The sequence below is a fragment of the Temnothorax longispinosus genome, chromosome 6 (assembly GCF_030848805.1).
Source record: "Temnothorax longispinosus isolate EJ_2023e chromosome 6, Tlon_JGU_v1, whole genome shotgun sequence".
Classification (NCBI taxonomy): Eukaryota; Metazoa; Arthropoda; class Insecta; order Hymenoptera; family Formicidae; genus Temnothorax; species Temnothorax longispinosus.
In genome coordinates this window covers 8,691,297-8,718,658 of record NC_092363.1, presented here as the reverse complement: position 1 = coordinate 8,718,658, position 27,362 = coordinate 8,691,297, and the positions used below count along the sequence as shown (strand labels likewise).

General features: G+C 40.3%; 2 protein-coding genes across 4 annotated transcripts in view; both read left to right on the top strand.

The window, feature by feature from the left end:
• LOC139814476 (uncharacterized) overlaps positions 1-10,188 on the top strand; it is a 172,820-nt gene extending 162,632 nt beyond the window's left edge. Inside the window, exon 2 of the mRNA XM_071780751.1 lies at positions 10,032-10,188. Within this exon, the coding sequence (XP_071636852.1) occupies positions 10,032-10,042 (11 nt within the window). The 3' untranslated portion in view covers positions 10,043-10,188. The remainder of the gene's footprint in view (positions 1-10,031) is intronic.
• The window catches only part of LOC139814470 (glycosyltransferase 25 family member), a 114,070-nt gene that overhangs the window by 15,030 nt on the left and 71,678 nt on the right, over positions 1-27,362 (top strand). The window lies entirely within an intron of this gene.

Genomic DNA, 27,362 nt, shown 5'->3' with positions numbered 1-27,362 from the left:
GTGATGAATTTTGCTCGTTTTGCCGATGATGGCATGGAAGTACCTGAACGAGGGGATGATCTTGCAAGCCTTCTCACAGTTGCGAGGAGATCTGGCGAGCGGGATTAGCTTGTCCAAACCGATGGTAACCGGGCTAAACTCCTGCGCAATATTCTTGAGGACCAGTTTAGCAGTCAAGTAATTAAATCTGTAGTGCAGAGGGGGCTCCTTGGCCTCATCTAATAAAACATTTATTGGCGTGGAATGGCGGTAACCGTAAGCAATGCGAATAGCCTTATATTGTAACCTTTGGAGTTTTTCAAAAATGGTCAGGTTACCAGACAATTGAAAGATCTGACAGCCGTAATCTATATTGCTCCTAATGATGCCTTTGAATATCATCATAAGATGTTGGGGATGGGCTCCCCACCAAACCCCGGCCAGAGCAGACATAATGTTGAGAGCTCTTCTGCATTTGGTAATGACATGAGTGAAATGCGGTTTGCCGCTTAATTTGGAGTCGATAAATATGCCCAAAAATTTTACTACTTCACTATAGCTGATTGAGTCACTGTTGATAACAATGTCAGGGATGAAGAGAGGCAAAGTCCTTCTTCGTGAAAATATCATTGCTTGAGAGTTGGCCGATGAGAGCGAAAGTCCTTTACTCGAGAGGAAGGCTGATATTTTCTGCATTGACTCGTTAATGGCCTGTACGGCCTTGTCGAGATTTTTATCTGTTGAGTAGATAACAATGTCGTCGGCATACAATAATATTTTGCAGTTAGGGTTGATCAACCGAACGATGTCCCTGAGGTAGACGTTAAAGAGCGTTGGGCTCAGAATCGATCCCTGGGGTGTTCCCTTTCTTGCATGTAAAGGACCGGACTTGACGCCGTTCTGGACGTAGAAGATTGTCCTATTCCCAATTAGGTTGAGGGTGAACTTACGGAAGCGAGCTGGAACTCCTTCATTATAAAGATCCCGGATCAGTATGTGAGGAAGAACATTGTCGAAAGCGCCGTCGATGTCCAGGAATGCAGCCGCCGTGTAAGCTCCTTTAAGGAAGCCCGCCCTGATGTCGTTAGTTAAGGTTGTATGACCCGTAAGATCTCTGCCAAAAGTTTAAGAAACGTAACATAAAGCTAATTAACATATTTAAGAAGATATTCTTTACTGGAAAGTAATATTTATATTAATATTTTATTAAAATAACGGTTGCCTGTGTTTTTAAGAGCTATAGAGACATTTTTATGCATATTTTCTCGTATGTAGATAGATTAGATAGATTTATTTAATTTCAGCTATACAAAGCCATGAAATGGACTTGGTTTACAATATACCTTAAACACACTCATACCAACTTTTTTAACTTAACGCGTGACACTGTTAATTCCTTATTCCGTACTTTTTAATTTCTTCTAGAAAAACCATCCCTTAAACCCAACACGCCTAAACCTATTATTTGCACGTTAAACTCACAACCTAAACTCAGAAATACTTGACTTAGTCCGCTTCGGCAGTATCAAGCCAAGAAACGGACATTATTCACCTATACACACACACATACCTTCTTACCGCAACGCGCAACAACTAATATTCCCTATATTTCTTTTATTTCTTTTATTTCTAAATTCTTCCCAAATCTCCTTTAGACTCATATCTCGCTTTGTTTCTAAAATAACCTTTCTTACATCCTAAAACTTATAAAACTTGAATTCTAAATCAATGCATATTCTCTATATACTTTATAATCCAAAACCTAATTCTTTCTTTTTCTTTATCCCTACCTCTACATTAATATTACAACTATTTTCTGTTTTTCAACCACATCTTAATATATTAATAATTCTTTACCTTTACCTTCAAATATTAACGCAACTCTCTCATCTGACAATACATATAATAAACGACTAATAACAAAACTCTTGCTACTTAACTAATGCTATCCTATGTCCCCAGCCCTTCCAAACTCATCACACCTCCCTATATGCCCTTACTTCTTCTTTTTTTCTTCCAATATATTATCTTCCTAATCTTCCTGATCTTTTAAATTCATCGTTCCCACCGAAGCAACATATATTTCCTCCTCGCACGTTCGTTCTCTAGTTATCTTCCCATGCCTCCTATCTACCGTTGCATAATTAATATACCTGGATTCGCCTCCGTGCCATCTAAAGATTCTAATATTTCCAGAAAACTGCTGCGTTTTTTTAAACTGTAACATTCATATCCTATTTTTTCTCCTTCCGCATTTCCTTCTTCTTCTTCCTTTCCTTATTATCTCACCAAGCCTTGCGTGTCCTCTTACCTCCTTTTCCTTTTTCCACCTTCTTTTACCTTTTCTTTCCTACAACGCAGACAAGTTTCGCCAATCCTTGTTTCAGGAATACGCCAATAGCTTTCCTATACCTTTCTTCTTTTCATCTCATCTCTTCTTCATCGTTGGCTTAACCTTTCCTCAGCTATGCTTATCTTCTTTTACTTTCCATTTCCTAGAACACCTCTAGGCCCGCCCATCCTTGTGTCCTAGCTTTATTTCACCTTTCTTCTTTCCATCTCCATTGACCCGGAACTCGAGAGATTTTCGACTGCTTTTTCTTCTTCCTTCTTCGATAATCTTCTTCACATTTAATCCTCCCTTGTTTCGTATAGCTTCTTCTATAACAGCGCTTCTTTCACCTACCTCTTGTCCTCTCCTCTGTTTTCTATCCTTTACCTCTTTTTCCTCTTCTTATTCTTGATCCTATATTTCCTAGTCTAAAATTTGTCCCAATCTAAGATTTACATGTGTTCTGAGTTCAACCTGTCAACTTTTCAACTATCTTCTTAACCTATACTTAATTCACGACCGAAGGCTCCTTAGCTAATCATTTACCATACAATCTTCTTTACAATCATCGATCGAAACCTTCCCTACTTTACCTACATTACCTTTCCCGCCTATACCGCCTAACTGACTCGTCACCATAACCTCATCCTACCGCGGTCTCTAAATACTTTTATATAACTTTTCTCTACTTGCGTCCTACTATCTCCCTTCATTCTCATCGCATCCCCTGCTTACACCCTATCTTTCCATTATCCCTACTTGCCCCATACTAATCTTTAAACCCAGAAACAAAGCTAAAATCACACAACGCACTTTCACCGCTACCATTCACACACGCTCCCTCTAACCAAGTCCATATTTTCTCGTATGTAAACTTTCACTTTTAATGATTTTTAGAAAGACTGTACCTGACTTGCAACTGACACAAACGAAAATCTTAAAGTGTGAAAATCTTTAAAAAGTAACAAAACATAGTAATTACTGTTTAAAAATACTAATGAAATTATATTACGTTATTTATTTACGTCATTTATTAATAAATTAAATACAATAGCTCTCATAAAAAAAGTATTTTGATCGCGACAACGTCGCATTTTCTGTAAGTTGGTAGCATTGATCTCACTCGACATTAGATGCGTGAACGCGAAGTGTGCTCCGAGCACGTGTAATATACAGACGCATCGTTTGAGGTTAGTTTTCGCTTTCGCTACGAAAATGCCAAAAGTAAAACGTTACATGTGCCATGGAATTGTTACAATCATCTGGTGTGGTTTCGACTCGTGTCTTCAAATTACGTTTCTCAGTATTTGTCTGTGCTAACCGTTGATTGTACATTGCACTTTTTCAGTGACAACTTTTCCTTTCCACATGTAACGTTTTACTTTCGGCATTTTCGTAGCGCAAGCGAAAACTAACCTCAAACGATGCGTCTGTATATTACACGTGCTCGGAGCACACTTTCGATACACAGGAGGCTCTATTGGAAAAAGTAACGGACCTCTGTAGTATTTGTTATCCTTTACGGAGAGTGACGAAGAGAGAGGTTCTAATGTGACGTCATAGTGCGCTGTTGCCGGCTCTCTGTACTTACGAGTTCAGCGAGACCAAGCGAGACTGTTCTCTGTGTTTGCTTTTTATTCAATATTTCAGAAAATATCCTTGAAGTCATAATTTTTTTGGTTCTAATTTGTTTGTAAGATGTTTATTAATATTTCTGCAAAGTTTTAAAAAGATGCCATATTTTCTTCGATATTAATTTCTCAAATGAAATTGAAAAAATAGTGAAACTTGATGAATTCCCATAAGAGCCCATGTTAAATTCAAATTGTTATAACTTTTGAACGGGCCTCGCAAACTTGTTCAAACTTGGCACAATGCTTTATTATTATAATACTCATCATCTGACAAAGTTTGAATAATTTGGCATTTTTTCTTCTAAGGGGTCATACAACCTTAAGGCTATGACACTATCCAAACATGATCTGGCGTTCCTGAATCCAAGCTGAGCATCAGAGAGCAGGTCATTGTGCTCGAGGTGCCACCTTGATCAGTTATAGAGGCACTTTTCCAGAATTTTAAGGACGCAGGAAATGAGCGAGATTGGTCTTACTCCCTTGCCGCCAGGCTTAGGTATAAATATTAAGAGTGACGTGTACCAGTCTTCCGGAAAGGATCCATTGTACAGAAGGCCGTTGAAAACAAAACGAAACTTTTCCCAAAGGAACTCAGGGAATGATGCAAGGATATTATAGTCCAGTTGATCTAGATCGGGCGCTGACTTCTTTTTTGCAGATTTTAGAGCTGTATGGATTTCCTCACTTGTGATCGGGTCGTCCAGCCAGGTGGCGATTCGTTCTGCGTTGTCGGAATCCTCTTCCAGCATTTCCTCCAGCGAAGGATCCCTGGGTGAACAAGAGGGCGGACATAGCTTTGCCATCGCAGCTTGAGTCAATCTCTCCTTCTCAACAATATCACAATTGAAACGAGTAGCTTGGTTCTGATTTTTAAAAGACTTGACGAATCTCCGTATTTGTTGGATGGAGGTTTTGGCATTGAATATGGCACAGAGGTCCTTCCATCCGCGGGTTTTTTCCGTTTAAGTGTGCGTCTTGCAACGGCAACAGAACGTTGGTATTTCAACAGGTTTTCTAGTGAGAAATGCTTCTTGAAATTTTTGGCGGCGATTTTGCGATCGTTAATTGCCATCATAGATTCACGCGCGCAAGACTAATAAAGTGCTGACGAATATTCGTCAGCAGCGCACGATAAGGGACGGCGAGAGATCGTCCGTCACGCGCGGGAGGCACTCACACCGCGATAAAAGACTCACTATGACGAAATTATAGGCAAGCTGAGAGACCGCACACGTCCGTTCACGACCGTGGCCAGCGCGCGAATCCCGTGACCAAGCCAAAACGAAGTCAAGAAAGCAATATGTGCTGCATATGCTCGGAGATAATAGAAAACAGAGCCGATGAAAAACAGTGCATTTCGTGCAGGCGTAAGGCACACAACGAGTGCGTGCGCTCGTCAGACTCTGTTTTTACATGCTTTAACTATTAGCGAAAAAGAAAATTGATTTTTTTGAAATTATTTTCCGCTTTCCATTTTTCTACTAACAAACAATAAATAAATTGAATTCTATTATTTTTTATGATCAAAATTATATATCTTTATTTAAAATCCAGTCCAAGAATGAAGACACGACTCCGCCCCGGAAATTTTGACTTTTCGATTTTTGCACCTTTGTCGTTTTTACTCTATACCGGTTGAACAAAGCGACGTAAACCAAAAATGCCTATATAAATTTTGTAGCCAAGGGTTCACTCTTTACAATAATATAATATATTTTACTAAAGTGATTTATTTTGTTGTTAAAAATCGGCACCGAAAAAATAGGGCCGACTTTGCCCTATTATAGCCCTTATATATATATTGTTGTGCCGCGCCTGGGGTTACAGGATCGGCACGGAGTTCTTTGGCATCCGCCGGGAGAGAGAAGACACACTTGTCCAGATTCTTGTAGAATAGCTTTTAATAAACTTAGTGTTACACAAATCTTACTACACAGGTGCTTTTAATCCACGGCCCTGACTTGCGGGCGTTCGTATAGTCGATTACATTCGGTCGTGCGCGTTATAGCTTTTCGGTCTAGACTGCCCGCCGCTTCTCGGAAGGGCGGGCTTTTATCTCTCGTGCGTTAGCTTCCGCGGTGCTGACTTAGCTGTCAGCGTTTCTGCTTCCGGGTGAGTGCCCTGGAAGCCACTTGCGAAACCCGGAAGGCCACCTCAGGTGAGTTTGGCAAGATTCGGAATGCCACCTCAGGTGAGTTTGGCAAGATCCGGAAGTAACGCTGACAGCTAGGTGTCGCAATTAGGGAGCGGTGACTTTCGCCACACAACATCCCTCCCCCCGTGGAAAAAGAAAACTGAGGCATGAAGTTTTCGTTACTGCTTTCTTTTTCCATGGAAGTTACGTCATATTACAGCTTATTTTCCTAGTTGTTTGCGGAAGTCGCGTCGCTTGTCTTTCCTTGTTTTTTTCTTTATTATCCATATGATTGTTACTACAATTCCTATTATAATGACAACTATGGACACGGAGCCCACGGGATATATTACATATATTATCGTACACCGGAAGGGGTGTCCTGCGTACAATTTCGTAGTTGGGATACGTTAGGATTATCACAATATGCATTTATTTTCACATAGTTTTGAATGGTGTTCCAATTGTCAATTTGTATTTTGAAAGAAAAATGTGATCCTTGGGATAGGTTGGCCGTTGCTTCTTTTAATTCCGCTACAATATTTTCGATCGGGAGTAGTCGCACGATTATAATATAATTCTTAGAGTAAGTAAAGTATGCTAGGATGTCTTCTACGTCGCTTATTAACTTGATTGTGATCGCGGTTATCGCTAGCAAATGTTCGTCTATCTCTTCGCGGCGCGCTAGTTTCGACGCCCGTTGCTGCACTCCTTTTGTGACAGTTGTGTCGTTTGTCGCGAGTGACGTCTTGGTAAGTGCTATTCTTAATAAACGTGTCCTTGTTACTACTCTTCTTGTCGAATGGTTGTTTTGCCTTGCCCAATTTTCTGCTGGCGTAGATGTTCGGTCGAACTTCGCCTACCGGCCCCTGAGAACGTACGGCTCCGGTGACGAAATCTGATGCGTCCGTCGCCGCGTTCACTTGCTCGGTCTGTAATCGCTCGCGTAATCTTTTGCGTCGCGCTAAAATAGATTCGCGTTTTTCGGTCACGTGTAACGTGAGTATGTCAGTCGTGTCGCTTACCGGCTTCTTTTTTAGAGTTACGCGCGTGGTGGGTGCCTCTACTAATTTTTTCACGCCGTTTGACATGCTTATTGGGCATTCAAAATATGTCGGCTCCACCAAACAGTGTCCGACGAATACTTTTGGTGTAGGTTCTTTTGTGATGCCTACTCTGCTGCGGTGTGGTGAGTTTTCCTTCTTATATGGTCGGAGTTTAAATGTAACTCTTTCGATGTACCTGCTTTGTGGCGTGTGAGATAACGGCTTTGCGCTTTGTGAGGAAATCATTCCCCAGTATTCCCTCATAATCGATCGGGAAATCATCCTCTACCACGTACATGGTATGGCGTATTTTCTGGCTTCCCAGATTTACGGTTGCTTTTATCTTTCCGAAAGTGTGGATCTTGTGTCCCGTCACTCCGGTCAATGTTAGGCGTTTTTCTCGTACCATAATACCGCCTTTTAAATTTCCTACTTTGATTAGCGTTAGGATCGCTCCTGAGTCTAATAAGAAATTTGTCTTGCCTTTCTTGGCCTCTTGAATCGGCAGTGTTATCAGGTTTAAGGTATGTATGTTACGTTTCCCCGTTATCTGCGACACTTGATACTCCTCGGCGGCTCGTGCCTTATTCTTCTTTGGTCTCTCGTCTTCTTCGCTGCCGCTACTGGAGGAAGATTCATCGCTTGTTTCTCGCGATTTTTTTTTCTTTACCTTTAAACCATTTACTGGCGCCTTTTTGGGGGCGTCCGTTTTCGATCGGCTTGATCGTTCCGTGTTGGGTCGTCCGTTCAGCGACCAACACTCTTCTCGCTTATGCCCGGTCCTTTTGCAATAGGTGCACTCGAGCGTATTTATTTCGCCGGGCTTGTCCGGTTTCGGCAACGAGAATCTATTCGCATGTCGGCTCGTACGGCAATCTCGCCGGTAATGGCCTGTTTCTCCACATTTGTGGCACTGTATCGCCTCGTTCCCCGGATATCGCGCGTTTTCCGTGCTAAGCTTATTTCTGTTTGTCGTCTGTCTGTTCCGCGGGGAGGGGCCTCTAACCTTTTCCTCGGCGGTGGCGCCGGTTATTGCCTCCTGTAGGCTTTGATATCGTTGTGCTCGGACCAGCATCTTGATATCGTCGTGCAGCCCGATTTGAAAATTCTGCAGGGCTTGCGTCTTGATGCTGTCAAGAATCGCTTTTTGCTGTTCTTGCGAGTGCCCTTGGCCTTCCTCCATGGCCTCGTACAGTTCTCTCGCTAATTTGTCGACTCGACGCCCAAATTCCTGTGCGCTTTCGCCAGGTTTCTGTTTTAGCGAGTTGAATTCCAACTGCAAGTGGGTCATGCCGCGCTTTCCGAGATATTCCGTTTCGAGCTCGCGCTTCAGCTGGTCGAAATCGCGAATATCGCGCGTGTCGAAGTCGGTCATTGCTTTGCCCTTGAACTTCGTGCATAGGATTACTTCTAGGAGCATGGTTTCGTCCGCGGGCTGTATATTTTTCATCGCGTAAGTGCTTGCGTTAATAAATTCGCGAACGCGCTCTTTGGATTCTTCGTTCATTTCGGGAATCATGTTACGGGCTTTCTTTAGGCTGAGGAACCCGATATGGTGCCCTGGCTGACTACGGACGTCGCTGTGCGTCCGCCCGTAGGTCACGTCCAGCGGGCCCAGGCTGCGTACGCGTCGCCCTGGCGCGTCGGAGCGATCGTAAGTGGCGGATTCCACTCTACTCAGGCGTTCCTGCATCTCGCGGATTGCGCGCAGAACTTCTACAGAGCGCTCGAACTCTGCAGCCTCTGTTCGATCCATGCGTTCCTGCATCTCGCGCATCATGCGTAGGACGTCGGTGAGCACGGAGCTTATTGCTCCTGGGCTTACTTGCGTCGGCTCGGGGGCTCGACTTTGGTTGGCTTCGGGCGGTTGCCCATTTTCCGCGGGTCTAAGCCGTGCTATCTCGGCGTTAATTTGCGCAGGAGTTATGTCCTCGCGCGGTGCAATGGTCGCGGCAGCTCGTGGCTGGCTCATTCTGTCGGCCCGGGGGGTATAATCTTCTTCCTCGGGGTCAAATATATCGCTGTCGTACGATGTCAGGGAGAATTCTCCTCTCCCTGCGTTTTCGCTCTGAGTATCGGCCGAGGTGTCCGATCGTGCGTCACCGTCGGTCGGGGGCAGTATGCGTGTGTCACTGTTGTGATCGTCACTGTGTTCGTCCGCTAGGCTATCTCGCGGTTGCTCGTTCGTGTTACAAAGGCTAGCGTCTAAAAATTCAAATTCGCGTTCTATAATGACGTTGGGGTGCAATTCGAGCACTGGCGTATCGTCGTCGGCAAGTTGTGCGTCTAAGTTTCGTCGCACGCGGTCTAAAGAATCGTGGTCTGTACGTCGTGCGGCGCGAAAACGGTTTCGGATGCTATTCTCGATTGCTTGTTGCGCGCGCTCGCTCAACACGAAGGACGCGTTACTAATAGGGAGATGCCGGGACAAGTCGTCCGACATCTATTGGCGTTTAACACTTGTCTCCTGTAATCGCGAAGCTTCCTTCGGCTTTCGCGGTTGTAGTTGCTGTAATCGCGAAGTTTCTTTCGACTTTCGATCGCGGTGGACGCTCGCTATTTCTACGCTCGGCGCGTGCCGTAGTCGGCTTACAAATTGCTTCGGACTTACAGTACCGCCGCGCAACGCATGGTGTCCGCTTTCTGCTGTGTCGGAGTCCTGCAGGGCCGCTCCGCGGTTTTTGTGTCGTGTCTGCTTCGCTGTATCCCTGCTTCGCTGGCTCGGTGCGTCCCTGTGGCGTTGCCTCGGGCTGGCGAGTCCGTTCGGTAGGTCGGGGCCTCTCCGGTGTCGCTGATAACACTCGGCGGCTGCTACCGTTGTCTCACGTGTTGCTCACTCGGGATCCGGCTGGCTGTTCCTCTCCGGGATGTTTTGCCGCCGCTTTATGATCCGTTCTCTTTTGCAGGATGCCGTTAGATCTGGCAGGATGTCTTCTCGTCCGGTTAGCAGATATCCCACCGCTGCCACCAATTGTTGTGCCGCGCCTGGGGTTACAGGATCGGCACGGAGTTCTTTGGGATCCGCCGGGAGAGAGAAGACACACTTGTCCAGATTCTTGTAGAATAGCTTTTAATAAACTTAGTGTTACACAAATCTTACTACACAGGTGCTTTTAATCCACGGCCCTGACTTGCGGGCGTTCGTATAGTCGATTACATTCGGTCGTGCGCGTTATAGCTTTTCGGTCTAGACTGCCCGCCGCTTCTCGGAAGGGCGGGTTTTTATCTCTCGCGCGTTAGCTTCCGCGGTGCTGACTTAGCTGTCAGCGTTTCTGCTTCCGGGTGAATGCCCTGGAAGCCACTTGCGAAACCCGGAAGGCCACCTCAGGTGAGTTTGGCAAGATTCGGAATGCCACCTCAGGTGAGTTTGGCAAGATCCGGAAGTAACGTTGACAGCTAGGTGTCGCAATTAGGGAGCGGTGACTTTCGCCACACAACAATATATATATAGGACAATCCACGTCACTTTTACCCCCCATCTGTCCAAAATTGGTATAGACGGATTTTAATGACTAAGGGCAGAAAATGTTTGTCTTGAAAAGAGCTTTTGAAAGACGTGTGGCATATATGCGCAATTCAACATGGCGTCATGTTGAATCTGAAATTTTGAATTTATCCCTTTAAGCAGCCATAACTATGACGCCATGTTGAATTGTGCATATATACCACACGCCTTTCGAAAGCTCTTTTCAAGACGAACATTTTCCGCCCTTAGTCATTAAAATCCGTCCATACAAATTTTGGACAGATGGGGGATAAAAGTGACGTAAATTGTCCTTACCCCATCTGTCCATAATTGGTATGGACGGATTTTAATGATTAAGGGCGGAAAATGTTCGTCTTGAAAAGAGCTTTCGAAAGGCGTGTGGCATATATGCGCAATTCAACATGGCGTCATGTACTTGAATCTGAAATTTTGAATTTATCCCTTTAAGCAGCCATAACTATGACGCCATGTTGGATTGCGCATATATGCCACACGCCTTTCGAAAGCTCTTTTCAAGACGAACATTTTCCGCCCTTAGTCATTAAAATCCGTCCATACCAATTTTGGACAGATGGGGGGGTAAAAGTGACGTGGATTGTCCCATATATATATATATATATATATATATATATATATATATATATATAAAATTTGTAATTATTATTAACCCGTTGTGGTCACATGGGGTCCAGTGGACCCCAGGCTTTTTTTTTTTTTTTTTTTCTTAAAAGTATATTATTTTGAGAGTAAAACGCACAAAGTTTTTTTACTCTATCTCAAAAAATTTTGATGACTATTTTTGTGAAAAAAATTAAATTTCTCGAAAAAAAAATTTTTTTCTCGCGTTTTTTCAACATAAAAAAATTTTTTAAATTATTGGATTATCAAGAGGAAGTCATAAATTAATTCCAGTTCAAGGTTTGAGTCGATACATCAAAAAAGAACGCAAATGGAAACTGTTGTGGGGTCCATTGGACCCCGTGTGACCACTACGTTATTTTTAGGAGGTGTGACCACAACGGGTTAATATATCATATGTAGTTTTGGCCATTAAAGCAAAAAAACGCGTTAGTACAAACTGAGTGAGACGCTAGGTTTATGCAGCGTCACACTTTGTCCTACACGAGTTCCGCCGCTATATCTTATCAGATTTTGCGAGATCTATAGTTCTATAACAGTTCTATAAAGAGTTCTGCCACATAAAAGCAAAAAAATTAATTATAAGGTACTAAAAACAAAATTACAATGTAATGAGTATACCGAGTTGAGACGCCAGTTGAAATCTCGGAGTTCCGATTTATATAAAATATTTTTCGAGTAGTTCTGAGCATATTAAAGCATTTTCTAAAGAGTTCCGAGCGTTAGGATCTTTGTGTTATATTTAAAAAATTAATATTACTTGAAAAGTCATCATGACGGAAGAAGGTGAGACGCTAATGACGCTATGCGAAATCTCGAAGTTTCAGTTTATGTAAAATATTTTTCGAGTAGTTCTGAGCATATAGAAGCATTTTCTAAAGAGCACTAGCAATGTTGTATAATTTTTAAATAAATTAATAACGCCCGAGAATCGAGTACTTTGAGAGAATGAGGTGAGACGCTGTACGATTTTTAACAGTTTTGTGAATTCTGTTATAATTCTCGTGTAGTTCTGAACATGTTCTAACGTTTTCTAAAGAGTTCTGTCGATAAGCATTATTTATTCATTTTTTAAATAATTTTTATTGCCCGAGGAAGACGCATTTATGGGTATATGGGTGAGACGCTGTATGAAATCTCGGAGTTCTGGCTTATATAAAATATCGTATAGTTCTGAGCATATTGAAGCAATTTCTAAACAGTTCCAGGCATTAGTAATGTTGTGCGAATTTTGTAGGATTTATATAGGAAGTCCCCTATTATGCGATACCACATCTATTTTGTGTGATTATCGGAATAAGTGTATGGGCAGAATTGAAAAATGTAGTAAGTTATTTTAAAGGAATTTTAATAAGCTATAAGGGGATCCTATAACGAAGGCCGAGCTTCCTCGATGTCGATAATGTCAACATTTCTAATCCTGTTTTCTCTATATCTGTCTTTGTCTAACTATAGGTATCTGTCCTTATCCGATTGCTGCGTCATCTCTCGCTACATGCAATACTGCTTATTCTATCAACCTGGATGTGACTCTGCTTAATAAAACTTTATTAGAGAAAATCTTTTTTTCTAGGCGTTGAATCTTAGTTCTATTTACACAATATTTGTTGAGACAGGAATTGTGTGAACGGGCTGAGGGGAATTGAGTCGTTCAGAGTTTATTATAAACGTGTTCTCTTTATTAATATAATAAACTGTATGGCGCGTGCTCTCCTCTCGACATGAGACTTGAGACTAGAGAGGGGAAGAGCCGCCTCGCATGGTTGCCACTCGAAGTCGCTTCGGGGCACGAAAGCTGCCGAAGTTACCCGAGTCGCGCTAGACTCGTTTTACTGTACAGTCACATAGAATGACATAAGGAATTATGTGTCTGTACACTCGCCAACATAAACGCGCTGAACTTAAATATTCTTAACAATATTGTTCCTACATATTGTTCCTACCCTGCCTGGGTGTCATTATATATATATAAACTGCAGTATTTTTGTTATTGTCGTCAGGTGACAGCTGTATGTGCCCAAATTAGTAAATTTTTTAATTTTTTTTTGTTTCCGATATGAAATCGTATGTCGCAGGGTAGATTTTTGTGCGTACTTTAATTTTGTAAAAGAATTTTGCAATTCTGTAAAGCTAATTCAAAGATTTCTTCCAATAAAAAAATGTCGGTAATTACTACTACTATAGAATCCCCTTAAGATGCTGAAATGTAAAATCTAATTTAAATATTAATTTTTCTGAAAATTAGAAATATGTAAAAAATGAGCTTTATGCAAAATCGAAAAAGTGTGCTCCTAATATGAGATACCCCGAGAAATCGCTAATGAAGTGCAAAATACATCGGTATTGCAATTAGAAAACTTTATTTAATGTCTCTGAAATACAAATGTAACGGAGAAGCTTATTTGCAATAATCGCAAACCCATTTATACTCAATATTTCCAGCGCAGCCAGTGTGCGTCCAGCATGAGCATGCGATCACCATCAGCACACTTTTATAAGTTCGTATAAACCTTCTTTTAACTTTAACATAGTAGGGGAGACCGGGGCGGGTTGTCACACTTTTCAAATACTGATTTTTAAAAAAATGTTAGCAATAGTTTATAATATTGTATAGTACTTTATAATGTAGCTACATCTTTTAGGTATAAGAAAAAAAATATTAGACTTATATATATTTATACACAAAAAAGTTATTTAATTCTAAGCAAGATCGTGAAAATGTGACGACTTACTCCATACCCAGGGTTGGTTGTCACACGACTCTGGGTTGGTTGTCACATATCTTTTATATAGAAGAAACGACAAATAGTTCCTGTTTTAATCTTCTCTTGCCATTTTATTTTTTATCCAGAATGTAGGCATCTCAATTGAATTAAGTATTGCAAGCTAGATTATAAGCCAAAGTGCTGATTTTCTTGGGAGAGAGACCAAAATAAATATCCGAAGCACGTAAAATGTAATTTACCAATTCTTGTTCTTGAGACTTATTAAAAATCTGTCTAGCTCAGAATAACCCACAGAAATCGTTTGGAGTAGCAATATTTTCACATACATAGTCTTCCTCTGATATCTTCTTGCAATAGCGAGCTAATGTACGATAGTTGATATCGAACTCTAAAGCAGCTTGTCGGATTGACAGGTTATGTATTTTCACAGCTCTGACAGCTTTAAGCATAATATCGGGTGGAGTTGTACCTCTAGCTGTTTTTCTTTCGCGATTTTGAGCATGGAGAAAATAACAAAAATCTGTCTAAAAACACTATTTTATCGCGTAATCGCTTATTGGCCCTACGGGCCAAAGCACGTTGGTTCGGCGATCATTTCACACGCATGCGTAACCTTACATAACCTACAGCGCAGCCATGTAACAGCAGAGTTCCGCTCGAGCCGTGGTACGAGACGGACGCGTGTGTCGGCGCTACTTATCCTGATCTTAGCTCTGACTTTACGTTTCGTGCGAAAATTAGTACACAGGGGGTGGATCTCTATTGGCTTTCGGGAGGGATTATATCTTAATTAATTTGTTGCTCCCCTCTCGGAGGGGGAGCGGAGTTACTCCAGTGAAAAGAAACCGTATGGATCTTTCGGACGAAGATTCTCAGCTCCCTAGCGATGATTCTCAGTCTCAGGATGTCGATCCTAGCCGGGTCTCAAATAAGAGGATGAAAACCGGTATATCTGAGCTTGATTTTGACAAGATCACCAGAGAATTAAGAACAGAGGATTCTTCCACGGACGCGGAATGGACTTTAACGCAATCCTGCAAACATACATCCGCCAAGAAACAGAGGAACGAGGAGCTGAATAAACGACAGAATAAAGAAGTGGTGTTCAATGTACCTGAAATTAATATGGAAGTAGATAATGTTGAAGATAATCGGGGAAGCGAACTTTTAATCAACCAAGCCTCCCCGAACAATAGCAATAATAACCATGATAGTGCCCTTCATTTGTCTCCTGTTGGGGATCATGCAGCCGGTGATAGTTGCGTTCACGTGATACCGTCGTGACCGAGAGCATTCCTAACACGACACGTGATAGCAGCGTGAATATCACGCACGAGGCTATCGACAGGGAAGTATACAACGTGCGCGATCTGGCCCTTATCAGGGGTGACTCTTCGAGGGATGCTCCAAGTGAAATTCAGAGAATTGTCAGATTCGAAGATGACTTTAAGGGTAACTAAAGCGATTATAACTCTCCGTTTCCCCCCCGATCAAACTTTGACCAAAAAAGGTAGGAACCTAATAAAAATCTGGATGGTTCTAGCTGAGTTACAGATTTGCCCTTCCACTGTAGTTATGATTAATCATTTCGCTGCTGAAGCTGAATTCAGTGATTTTGTTGACGCAAATATTGCATTGGATAAAATAGATAAGCTTAAGGCCCCAATAAAATTAAAGGCCAATTTAGAGCAGCGCTCATTTTTTTGTAAGGGCGTGATTACGGACTGGCCTTCGACTATTCCTGAACTATGGACGGTTATCGAGGATAAGTCGAGAATCCTCAGGTTAGAACGAATGTATCGACGAAAGTGGGATCCGGTGAACAAGATCTCTAAATTATCGGCTGCTGACAATATAATCATCACATTTAGGATAATAGTATACGTGATTTGAGCATATTCTCTAACGGTGTCAACCTTAGAGTTCGAGCTTATGTGCCACAGGTTCGTTAATGCTTTAATTGCTTCAGATTCGGCCACATCAAAAATGCCTGTAAAAGTGTAATTCGCTGCATAATCTGTGGAGACAAGGCACACAGTCAATGCTCCAAGCCGGTACGATGCTGTAATTGTGGAGACCCCCACAGATCAACTTTCAGAGGCTGCCCTCTTTTCGAAAAAAATAGGAATATTAATGTCGTTATGGCTCATAAGAATACTACGTTCCACAGGGCGAGAAGAATTGTTGAGGGTGGCGATCCTGCCCCAGTGGATAGCCACGATAGATTTCTTAATCCAGTGGCATGGCCGGCTTTGCCGGTGCCCTTCAGGACCAGGTCATACTCCGAGACTACAAGAACGGAGGGACGCGGTAAGCGCGAGTCGCCTCCACCTACTTCATCTTACTCATCTGACAACCGGGAACGACGATCCCGGGCCGAGAATAATATTAGGGACAAACGGAGCTCATCGCATGATATCTCTCGCAATTACTATAAACAATTTGATCCTCGAGAGGGTGATATAACTAAGGACAAGAGGGGCATTCTTCTTTCTGCCTCTCGCAATGGAGAAGCGTGGTCGGAGGTTGTTCGAGGGAATGGTGAATCCACGGACGTGCGGGGCGATCCGCCTCGCCCACAGAGCGATCTACTTATAATAGAGATTATCGAAAAAATTCTGCTTTTGCTGCGGAGGGCCCCAGAAGCCAGGAGCCTATTGATTGATGCCTTGATGTATGCGGATGATGGGGAGGTGGTCGGGGAAGGACCCCCCATGAGTATGAGAGAACGCTTAGGTTTTTGTGACGAATCGGTGTCTGTTAGAAGGGACAGCAGAATAGTTGCTTCGAGGGGGGCCGTGAGAACTCCCCGTTCTGCTTATTAAATTCAGACTCCTACTGTGGAACTGCCAGGGCTATATAATAGAAGTCACAAGACGAGCTCACTAGGCGCGTCATGGATTTTGACATTGTCGTCCTCACGGAGACCAGGTGTGTGGAGCCCAGCCAGGTATTCTTTTCTGGTTTTAGAACTTTGAACAGCAGGAATCTTTTAGGTAGTGGTGGCGTTGCTATCTCGGTGCGATCTCATATCGAGTTTGACGTTGTGCCGATCATCGCCCCTCCCGTTGGGTATGACGTCATTTGTCTTAAAACGAAAAATTTGGAACACAATCTCAATATCGTCGCTATTTACAGACACTCAAGAAAGGATATTGCCCGACATGACTTTCGTGCCATTTTTGACTCTATTCGTGGATATCAAGAGGACACTATTATCCTTGGAGATCTGAACGCACATAACACCCTATGGAACTGTGACACCACTAAGGACAGTGGGGAAATATTGTTTGATATTATGAGTGACAAAGATTTCTTGTACGTGAATACTGATACCAGATCGCGGTCGGGATATACTGGCCAACGCGATTCGAACTTAGATCTCTTGTTTGGCTCGCCTGGAGTTTTGGATAGGGTTGTGTATCAGCAATTGGAGGAGACCTGGGGCAGTGACCACTTCCCTATTTTATTTGAGCTCGACTATCAAACACAGGTTTATAGAAAATTGTCCAACAGGATTTCATCTAAGAAGACTGACTGGTCCCGCTTTCAGGTGTTGGTGTCCGATGATATCGATGCTTCGCTTCTTCCGCACGTACACCTTTTCTCCGCGAATTTCGACTATTATTACAATTGCTTCGTTGAAATCCTTAAAAAATCTGTTGCTTATGCGTCTGGTAGGAAGGATGCTCACATTGAGCCGGTTCGAGACGATCCGAAAACGCGGAAGAGATCACACAGATGGTGGGATGCGGAGTGTGACGAGGTTGTCAGTGGTAGGAAGTCAGCTTTTACTGAATTTAAAAGGCATAAGACTCTGCACACCTGGGTTGAGTATAAAAGGCGTTGTGCACTGGCGAAGAAAACTACCAATAGTAAAAAGAAAAAGAATTTCGAAAACTTTTGTAGCGGTATCAACAAATTTACGGGCTTGGGTTACGTGTGGAACACTATCCGTATTATGAAGAATGCTAGAAAGAATGTAGAATGGAACAAATGGCAGACTATAAATAGAGAATCGGAGATTAGAAGATCTATTGTCCCTCCCACTGTGGGTTGCAGGCCTGTGGAGGATTTTGGGTGCTGTGGAGGTTGCGGGGAACTTGAGGTGCCTTTCTCGCGGGCTGAGCTGGATAGAGCCATTGCTATGGCCAGAAGAGACTCTGCCCCCGGTCTCGATGGTATGGAGTGTAAGATGTTGCGCTTACTCCCGGAGTCCGGTAGGATATGTATGCTTGAGCTTTTTAACACAATTTGGACTACAGATGTGTTGCCCGAGAACTGGCTGCTCTACCAGGTCATATTTATAGACAAGGTTGGTCGGGAAAAGGTCCGGCCCATCTCTCTTTCATCGTGCGTTGGTAAGTTGATGGAACGGATGATGAACGAGAGATTGATCTGGTGGGCAGAAAGTGAGGAGAAATTTAGTCGCTCGCAGAGCGGTTTTAGACGGGGTAGATCATGTGCTGATAATTTGACCCGTATTACATCTGACATCCGCGCTTCTATCAGCTCGAATGAGTACACTCTTGCGGCATTCTTGGACGTGTCGTTGGCGTATGACTGTGTGGACTATTGGATCATGATGGACAGATTGATGGCGCTCAACTGCCCTATTGGCATAATCAGATTTATCAGTAAGTGGTTATACTGTAGAAGAGTTAGATTCATTATAAATTCTCGAGAATTTGTGGATCGCCTTGTCTATAGGGGGCTCCCGCAGGGCGCCGTTCTCAGCCCGGTTCTGTATTCATTGTTCACTCAGGGATTATGTGCTGACTTGCCCGAGGGTGTGGAGGCGGTCGAATTTGCCGATGATATTGGGCTATACGTGTCGGGTGTCAGCAAACGAAGGAATCGAGAACTTCTTGAGTGCGCAGTTAACATCATCGCTGAGAGACTTAGTGCGATTGGTCTGGCCCTCGAACCCAAAAAGACGGTCTTGGTTGAATTTTCCAAGAGCGGTTATACTGACAGACATCTCAGTATCCGGGTGCAGGGTGTGGACGTCTTCAACAGCGGCGAGGCTAAATTTTTGAGCATCTGGCTTGATAGTGGGTTGACTTTCCATCGCCATGTGCAAGAAGTAGAAGGAAAAGTCAATAGAGCTAATTCTATCCTGAAGTACCTATGCCGAGTCTCATCTGGAATGGAGACCAACACGGCCCTTATGCTTTACAAAAGCTTAGTAAGATCCGTTACAGATTATGGTAATTTCATCTACTTCCCCAGGGACGCAGCTTTTCAGCTCAAGTTAGAGAGGGCTCAGTATATGGGCATTCGTACCGCCTTGGGATATAGGAACAGCACCCCAAACAACGTCATTGTTGCGGAGGCCAAGGTGAGGTCCCTGCGAGATCGTGCCTTTATGCTGGAGGGTAATTTTGTCAATAAAACAATTGTATATAATCAGAATGGTCTTTGCCAGAAGCTACAGCGTATGTTTGATTGTGAGGGGTACTCTCGTTTTTTGCTACCGACTTACCGATTCTCTCTTTTATCTGAAATATGGAAAAGATCTTTGGTGAATAGAGCTATGTTTGGCCCGCCTCGTAAGTTTGAGATTTTTTAGGGCTCTTTTGGGGCTCATACTTTTGTGCCTGTCGTTGACTTGGATATTGGAACGAATAGAAAACACAAAAAATATCCGGATCGGATCCTGATCCAGGATATTGTCTCTGAACATGGTCTGGAGTCCCCAGAGATAATATTTACGGATGGTTCATATGACGAGGACAAGCAGTCTACCGGCGCCAGTTTAGTAGTCTGTGATCAGGATGAGGGATATAAGATAAGTCTGCCATATTTGTGCTCCTCGTTTACTGCGGAGGCGTTCGCGGTTAAGTCTGCCTTACAGCTTATGTCCACTCAGTCGAAACATAGAAAGCGTGATATTGTTGTTCTCTGGGACTGTAAGTCCGTTCTGCAGGGTATTCGTAATAACCATCTTAATGTTCACAAGAACCCGTATGTAACGGAGGCCAGAAGACTACTGTATGATTTGACGCACATCCTTGATAAGAGAGTTGTATTGGTTTGAATTCCCGCGCACGTCGGTATACTCGGCAACGAGCTTGCTGATTCTCTCGCTAGAGAGGCGGCATGTGAGGAGGCCGTCCCCTCCATCGCTGTTCCGGTGGGGGACGCTATGGTTGGCGTTAGACGGATGACATGGGAGGCCACTCAGGAATCGATTTTCTCGGAGTCTGCGCACAAGGGGATATTTTACTTCAGAAATTTCTACGATCGCCAGGCAAGGAGGCCCTGGTTCTGGGGTCTTGACAAGAACAGATATTTTGTCACGCTTATTAATAGATTGAGAGCTAACCACTACAATCTGGGATCGTCCCTGAAAAGGAAAGGATACGTGGATAGTGAGAGATGTGATTGCGGTTGTGAGAGAGAGGATTTGAACCATGTGCTGCTGCAGTGTCGAAGATTCGATGATCTGAGAATTACTATGGATGCTGACCTTAGAGCTGTTGGATATTTTGCTGCCATAGATGTTATTAATCTCATTAAGAGAAGAAATTGGAAGATTTTGCATATCATTTTAAAATTTTTAAAACAAATCGATAAGATCATTTAAACTTGGAGGACAGATAGTAATAACATTATAGGTTTACATTTATTGTGTCAATTACATTGGGTAGAAGACACCTTTATATTCCTCACCCGAGGAAATTTGAAAAAACCTCCACGTAACAGCAGACGAAATACACGACAACTAATCCCATCTCATTTGAGACACCTTACCCCGAACGGTTATTTTGAACAAAGAATATTATATTTATAAACTATGTTGCAATAACGGTTAACTAAATACAGGAAAAATTACCTAAAACAATGTTCCTTATGACTAAAAAGAAATTACGACTAGTAATTCCAAAAACCAACGGAATAATAAAAATGGAGATAAGAAAAATTTACTCACAACCTTCAATTTTTAAAAAGTGCTTGTAAATATCACATGCGATGTTTTTGAAACGAGCTATTTCGTACATCCGACTAACACGATAGGAGCAACCTACACTATAAAGAAGAATATTCCACTCAATCTATTAAGTGAGATATAAGCTTTGTGACAACTTACCCGTGTGCCTTCTAGCCCTGGTCTACCCTATTTTCCCTCTTTTTATTACTGTACAATATAACCTTCATACTCTAGCAATGATCGTTACCCTGAATATCTCATATTACGGACCCCACGTTTTGCGGTTTCGCGATCACCAAATCTATCTTCTACAATTAAGCAACTCGACATATCCTGCATTTTTCTATAATACGACCTTATTCTATCGCTGCATACAGAACTCATTGTCAAATATTTATTTATTATATTATAAACAAGGTTCAAAGTCTTATCTTCATGGAACTTGACAACATCCAAATTCACAATTTCGATATTCGTAACGAGTGCATGCACGATTGAACATTGAATTTTCTACTAAATAGGTTTTACACCAAGGGCAATAAGTTCATGGTGGAACCAACAAATAGAACTTATTAGTTTAGCAGAAACCCCGCTATCGCATATTAGGAGCTTATCTCATAATAAGGGACTTTCCTCTAATGTTTATATATCATACAAAATTCGCACACCATTACTAATGCCTGGAACTGTTCAGAAACTGCTTGAATATGCTCAGAATTATACGAAAAATATTATATATAAGCCAGAACTCCGAGATTTTGTACAGCGTCTCACCCATTTACCCGTAAATGCGTCTTCCTCGGGCGATAAAAATTATTTAAAAAATGAATAAATAATGCTTATCGTCAGAACTCTTTAGAAAACGTTAGAACACGTTCAGAACTACACGAGAATTATAATAGAACTTTCAAAACTGTTAAAAATCGTATAGCGTCTCACCCCATTCTCTCAAAAAGTACTCGATTCTCGAGCGTTATTAATTTATTTAAAAATTATACAACATTGCTAGTGCCGAGAACTTTTTAGAAAAAATGCTTTAATATGCTCAGAACTACTCGAAAAATATTTTATATAAATCGGAACTTCGAGATTTCAACTAGCGTCTTAACTCGGTATACTCATTACATTGTAATTTTGGTTTTAATAACTTATAATTAATTTTTTTGCTTTTATATGGCAGAACTTTTTATAGAACTGTTATAGAACTATAGATCTCGCAAAATCTGATAAGATATAGCGGTGGAACTTGTGTAGGACAAAGTGAGACGCTGCGTGAACCTAGCGTCTCAGTTTGTACTGACGCGTTTTTTGGCTTTAATGACCAGAACTATTTGTTTAAACTATCAGGAACTCTAGAACTATTGAAAAGGAAGTCAGAACTCTCAATAGTTTGTGAGTTTCCGCAAAATGAGACGCTAGCATACCCCTTGGCACTGCTTGACGTGAGACAGTGCCGTGTCTCTTGATACTGTTTTTATACCACTGTTCGTCAAATTTTAAATACGAGAAACGAATCCTATCGAATGCCATCTATTGAATAATCAGAATTTAAAGTTTATATATGATTATATATAATCATATATAATCTACATGGATAAATGCTTCTTATATGTAATTTATATATAAATTATATAAACTCATATAATCATGTCAAATTGTATATGAAACATTTATATATATTTAAATATATTTTAATCGCCTATATAATTATATATAATCGTATATAATCACACATAATCATATATAATCATATATAATCATATATAATATCATATATAAGTACGGAAAAATTTTGCTTTTTATATATAACGCTACATGAAATTATATATAATTATGTAGGGTTAGGGGAGGGTTGGATATTACCGCGCGGTTAACAATTCCGCGCCATTGTTTAACTCAATAACTATTTGTATTACGCGCCTACAATGATGTTAATATCATAGAGTAACATGAAATACCCCAACCGCATGCGCCGTCAATTCGTTCCGGCCGTCCGTGTAAAGACACTGCGCTCTGGAAGCTTTTCTGCTTATTCGTTGCAATTTTGCTGGTAGTTTTGATAAGAGGTGAGTAATATAATATTTACATTAGAGAAATAAATTTGACGGATTTGATAGGCTAAAACGCTATAAAATTAGGTTGCAAAGTGATTTTAGAAACACGCGTTTCTTACCTATATATTTTAAGGTTGTAAAGTAAAATAATTGAGTTTGATAATTTCACGCTCAAGGTATAATACTCATAGGTATAACGATAACTGTGTGTTAAAGAGTTACCAAGACTGTTTAGTTTACAATGTAAGATGCTTACAGAAAAGATCGTTGCTTAGATTTTGATTTGAATTTATAATGATCGTTATTTGTTAACACATTCACTTATTTTTATATGTAGGTACCTACCAGACGATATTAAGGTAGCTGTCTCGTCAGGGCATGTATTAGATAAAGTTTTCGATTTCGGTTTTTATATCAAATTATATGATCAGTTTTGCAGTCGATTTTTTCTGTGGCTCCTTACCGACTATTTACCCTAGAAAATCGATTTCGAAAATCACAAATTTTGTATTACTTCATACAGAAAAGAAGGCTCTATCACGGTTTCAATCACATATTTTCGTATTTTTCGATTAGATGAAGTGAGAAAAAAACATTGCTTTTTGTACATTAGATTTCGAAGAATCCAATGCAACCATAAAATATATAGGTTACCGGAGATTTCGCTGCTAATTTTTTAGTTTATTTTAGTGAAAATGCGGTAATCGAGCAGACATTTGTTGGTCGAGGTAAGGTTGGGAAGACTTGGCAACGCCGCTGGCTAATCACTGTAGTTGCAGGTTATGGGGCTCGTCTTTCTTAGCCGAATTGGATAGTGATTGACACCCCTGTCATGCGTTTTGAAACCCTTTCTCAGTAATTGTCAAAATTCAATCGAAAAGGAGATGTAACCTCACTTGTAACCTTTCTCGACGACTCGCATGATCAGTTGATCAAAACGGAGTCAAATGAGAAAAATCACATAATTTGGAAAAAGTAACATACTTTGTCACGTATGAAATTTTACACCATAATTCATAAAATTATTTTTCCCTTAGCAAAAATTGCCTGAAATATATTTCTGAACGTGAAAACCTACAAACAGTCACATGACTAGCACGTAGCGAGACAGCTACCTTAATGCATAAATATAAAAAAACATTTTGTTATTGTGTTCTACTTCATGTCACTGGCTGAAGCCAGAGTAATTTTTATAGGCACGGTTTTATTACACTGGGCACGATTTTATCAGGCCTGGTCACGATATTATCAGACAGTTTGATAATACCGCGTTTTCTCATTTTTTGGAAAATTATTAATATTTCAGTTTGTGTTCAACTTTCAAGATTATTGCTATGATATATGGATAGCCAAATAAATTACCTATCTAAAACTGCACATTTTGTTTTTTTGAAGCATTTCTGAGCTTAGATATACGCTTCAGTTCTTAGGGGCTCGGTAATATCCAACTCTCCCCTATATATACTTCCATATGAATCTTATATATATCCATACATGAGTGCATATATGATTTATTAATCACATATATGATTTATAATCACATATAATCATATATATTTATATATAATTATATATATTGTAATTATATAATCTATTTTTCCCGGGATATTATCACACCAGGTTACGCTCCACACAAATACACACACATATGCAAAATCGCACATATTATACGCACACAACAGCACCGCTCACACACGAATATGCTCAAAAGATAGAATTCTTGAATATTGCACTATTATTTACCTTTGACCCTCTGTAATCTCGGAAACTGTCCATTTTTTTAACTCGGTCCTATTAGAACTTTTGATCAGGACGTCATGAACTACATCATACTACATTTTCAGCAAATTCTATAAGATGTGTGCGGGGTTCTTTTTGGTCAAGTAGTTCTAATCAGAGAAGGTGTCTTTTATAGATTTTCGGTCACAAAAAACAATGCCGCTGCCCAAAATTGCTCCATCATGTCAAGTTATTTTGAATTTTAATATGAGAAATCAGCGATTGTTTGAGAAAAAAAATGTGTAATAAATTACTAACCGTTTATACAGTTATAAAAATAGATAAATGTTTGATTTACACATTAATTCCTTATTAGCAAAAGATAAAAAATTGTCTCACAATTAGCAAAAATGTTTGTTTGTTAAGGATATATAGAGTGTAGAAAAGCAGGCCCATTTTTGCTTCCTCATAGAGGAAGCTTTGTTTTCATAAACATCGTATATGGATCTTTGATCGCATATAAAACTAGATGTAATCAACCAAATGTTAATGAATTATATATGAAATAGGGGTAGAAAAGACCGAAGAAACAATTATTTTTTTAGTTTTTGATGCAAATGTGTTTCTTATGTTCTAAAACGTCGAAATATTGCATTAAAAAAAATGTCCGTATGTATGCATGTGTGTATGTGTGTATGTGTGTTTATGTGACAAATTTACCGAAATTTTTATAACTCCAGAACTAATCAACCAAATCTTAACAAATTATATATGAAATAGGAGTAGAAAAAACTGAAGAATATAATAGAATTAATAAAAATTGCTAATAATAAAAAGGTTACCAATTTCTGTTTAAAAAAATAGCCAAACTTACCAAAATTTTTATAACTCACTCAAGAACTGATTAACTAAATTTTAAAGAATTATATATGAAATAGGGGTAGAAGAAACTGAAGAATATAATAGAATTAAAAATTAAATTAAAGAATAAAGAGCATCAAGCCGTAACGGGATGTAAGTGTTAATATATTAAATGTATTACAATAAAATTACAGACGTTTCAGTTCTAAAAAAACATTGAACCATCCTCAGTGTCTATTTTAACGCAAATGGTTGACAAATCTTGCTACATTAGCGCTATCGTATAATTAACCCTCAATTAGCACACCTCGGTTGGGCCACCTCAAATGCCACACTAGTGCGATTTGAGATTTTGACAACTTTTATAACTGTCGTATCTCAGTCATTTTTAATAAAAATTTATGTAAAATTTCCCTGGCAATCGAGTAGTGCACTTTATTTTACGAAAAAGAAATGATTTTTATATGAAAAATTGAAATATATAAAGTGCTGAACAAAAAAAAGTGGTGCGAATTAGCACATGTGTGCTAATTGAGGGTTAAAATTAAAAATATAACACGCAGACGACAACGTTGGTATTGTACGTATAGTATTTGATGGTCTGTGGAGAGAACGCTTGTAAGGTCGACATTGTCGATATCGTAGCTGTTATAATAGAATTAATAAAAATTACTAATAATGAAGGGGTTACCGATTTTTATCTAAAAAAATTTATATGATTGCCCTAATTTCCGCAAATTTTGAGATATCGAGCTTAATTTTTTTTTATGGATGGAGTATCATTAAAGGTTGGTTGGTGTTGAATTTGTCAATGATCGGTGAAGGGGTTACCGATTTTTGCCTAAAAAGTGTACAAGTTATACATGTAATCTTATATATAGAACGTATCATTAAAGGAAGGTTGTTTTGAATTTCGCGAAAATTGGTGAAAGGGTTACCAATTTCTGTCTAAAAAATATATAGGGTAGACCGAGGCGAATCGGATTACTAATTAGCACGATAAAGTAGCTCGTTTGAAAAAAAAAACACTATAACGAAAACTGTCTTAAAACTTATATTGATCCGATTCGCCTCGGTCTACTCTAAGTTATTTGATGGATAAAGTATCATTTTAAAAAAAGATTGTTAGTAAATTTGGCAAGGACAGGTGAAGGGATTACCGATTTCTGCTTAAAAAGTGTATAAGATGTACATGTAATTTTATATAGAGTATTATTAAAAGAAGGTTGTTTTGAATTTTGCGAGAATCGGTGAGAGAGTTACCGATTTCTGCTTAAAAAGTGTGTAAGTATCTTTAATGATACTCTAACCATAAAAAAAGTGTGCAAGTAGACACTTGCATATTGCTTTCTCATAGTTTTTAAGTGTGCAAGTAGAAACTTGCACATTGCTTCCTCATAGTTTTTAAATGTGCAAGTAGAAACTTGTGTGTGCACATTGCTTTCTTATAGTTTTTAAGTGTGCAAGTAGAAACCTGCACATTGCTTCCTCTATGAGGAAGCCAAATTAATAAATATCTACTAATAATTATGCATAAAAAACAGGCTTCCTCATAGAGGAAGCAATGTGCAGGTTTCTACTTGCACACTTAAAAACTATAAGGAAGCAATGTGCAAGTTTCTACTTGCACACTTAAAAACTATGAGGAAGCAATGTACAAGTTTCTACTTGCACATTTAAAAACTATGAGGAAGCAATGTGCAAGTTTCTACTTGCACACTTAAAAACTATGAGGAAGCAATGTGCAAGTTTTTATATTTGACGAGATTACTTAGTGAGAATGAATAGTTGGACTTCAATGTAATAATATGGGGTTT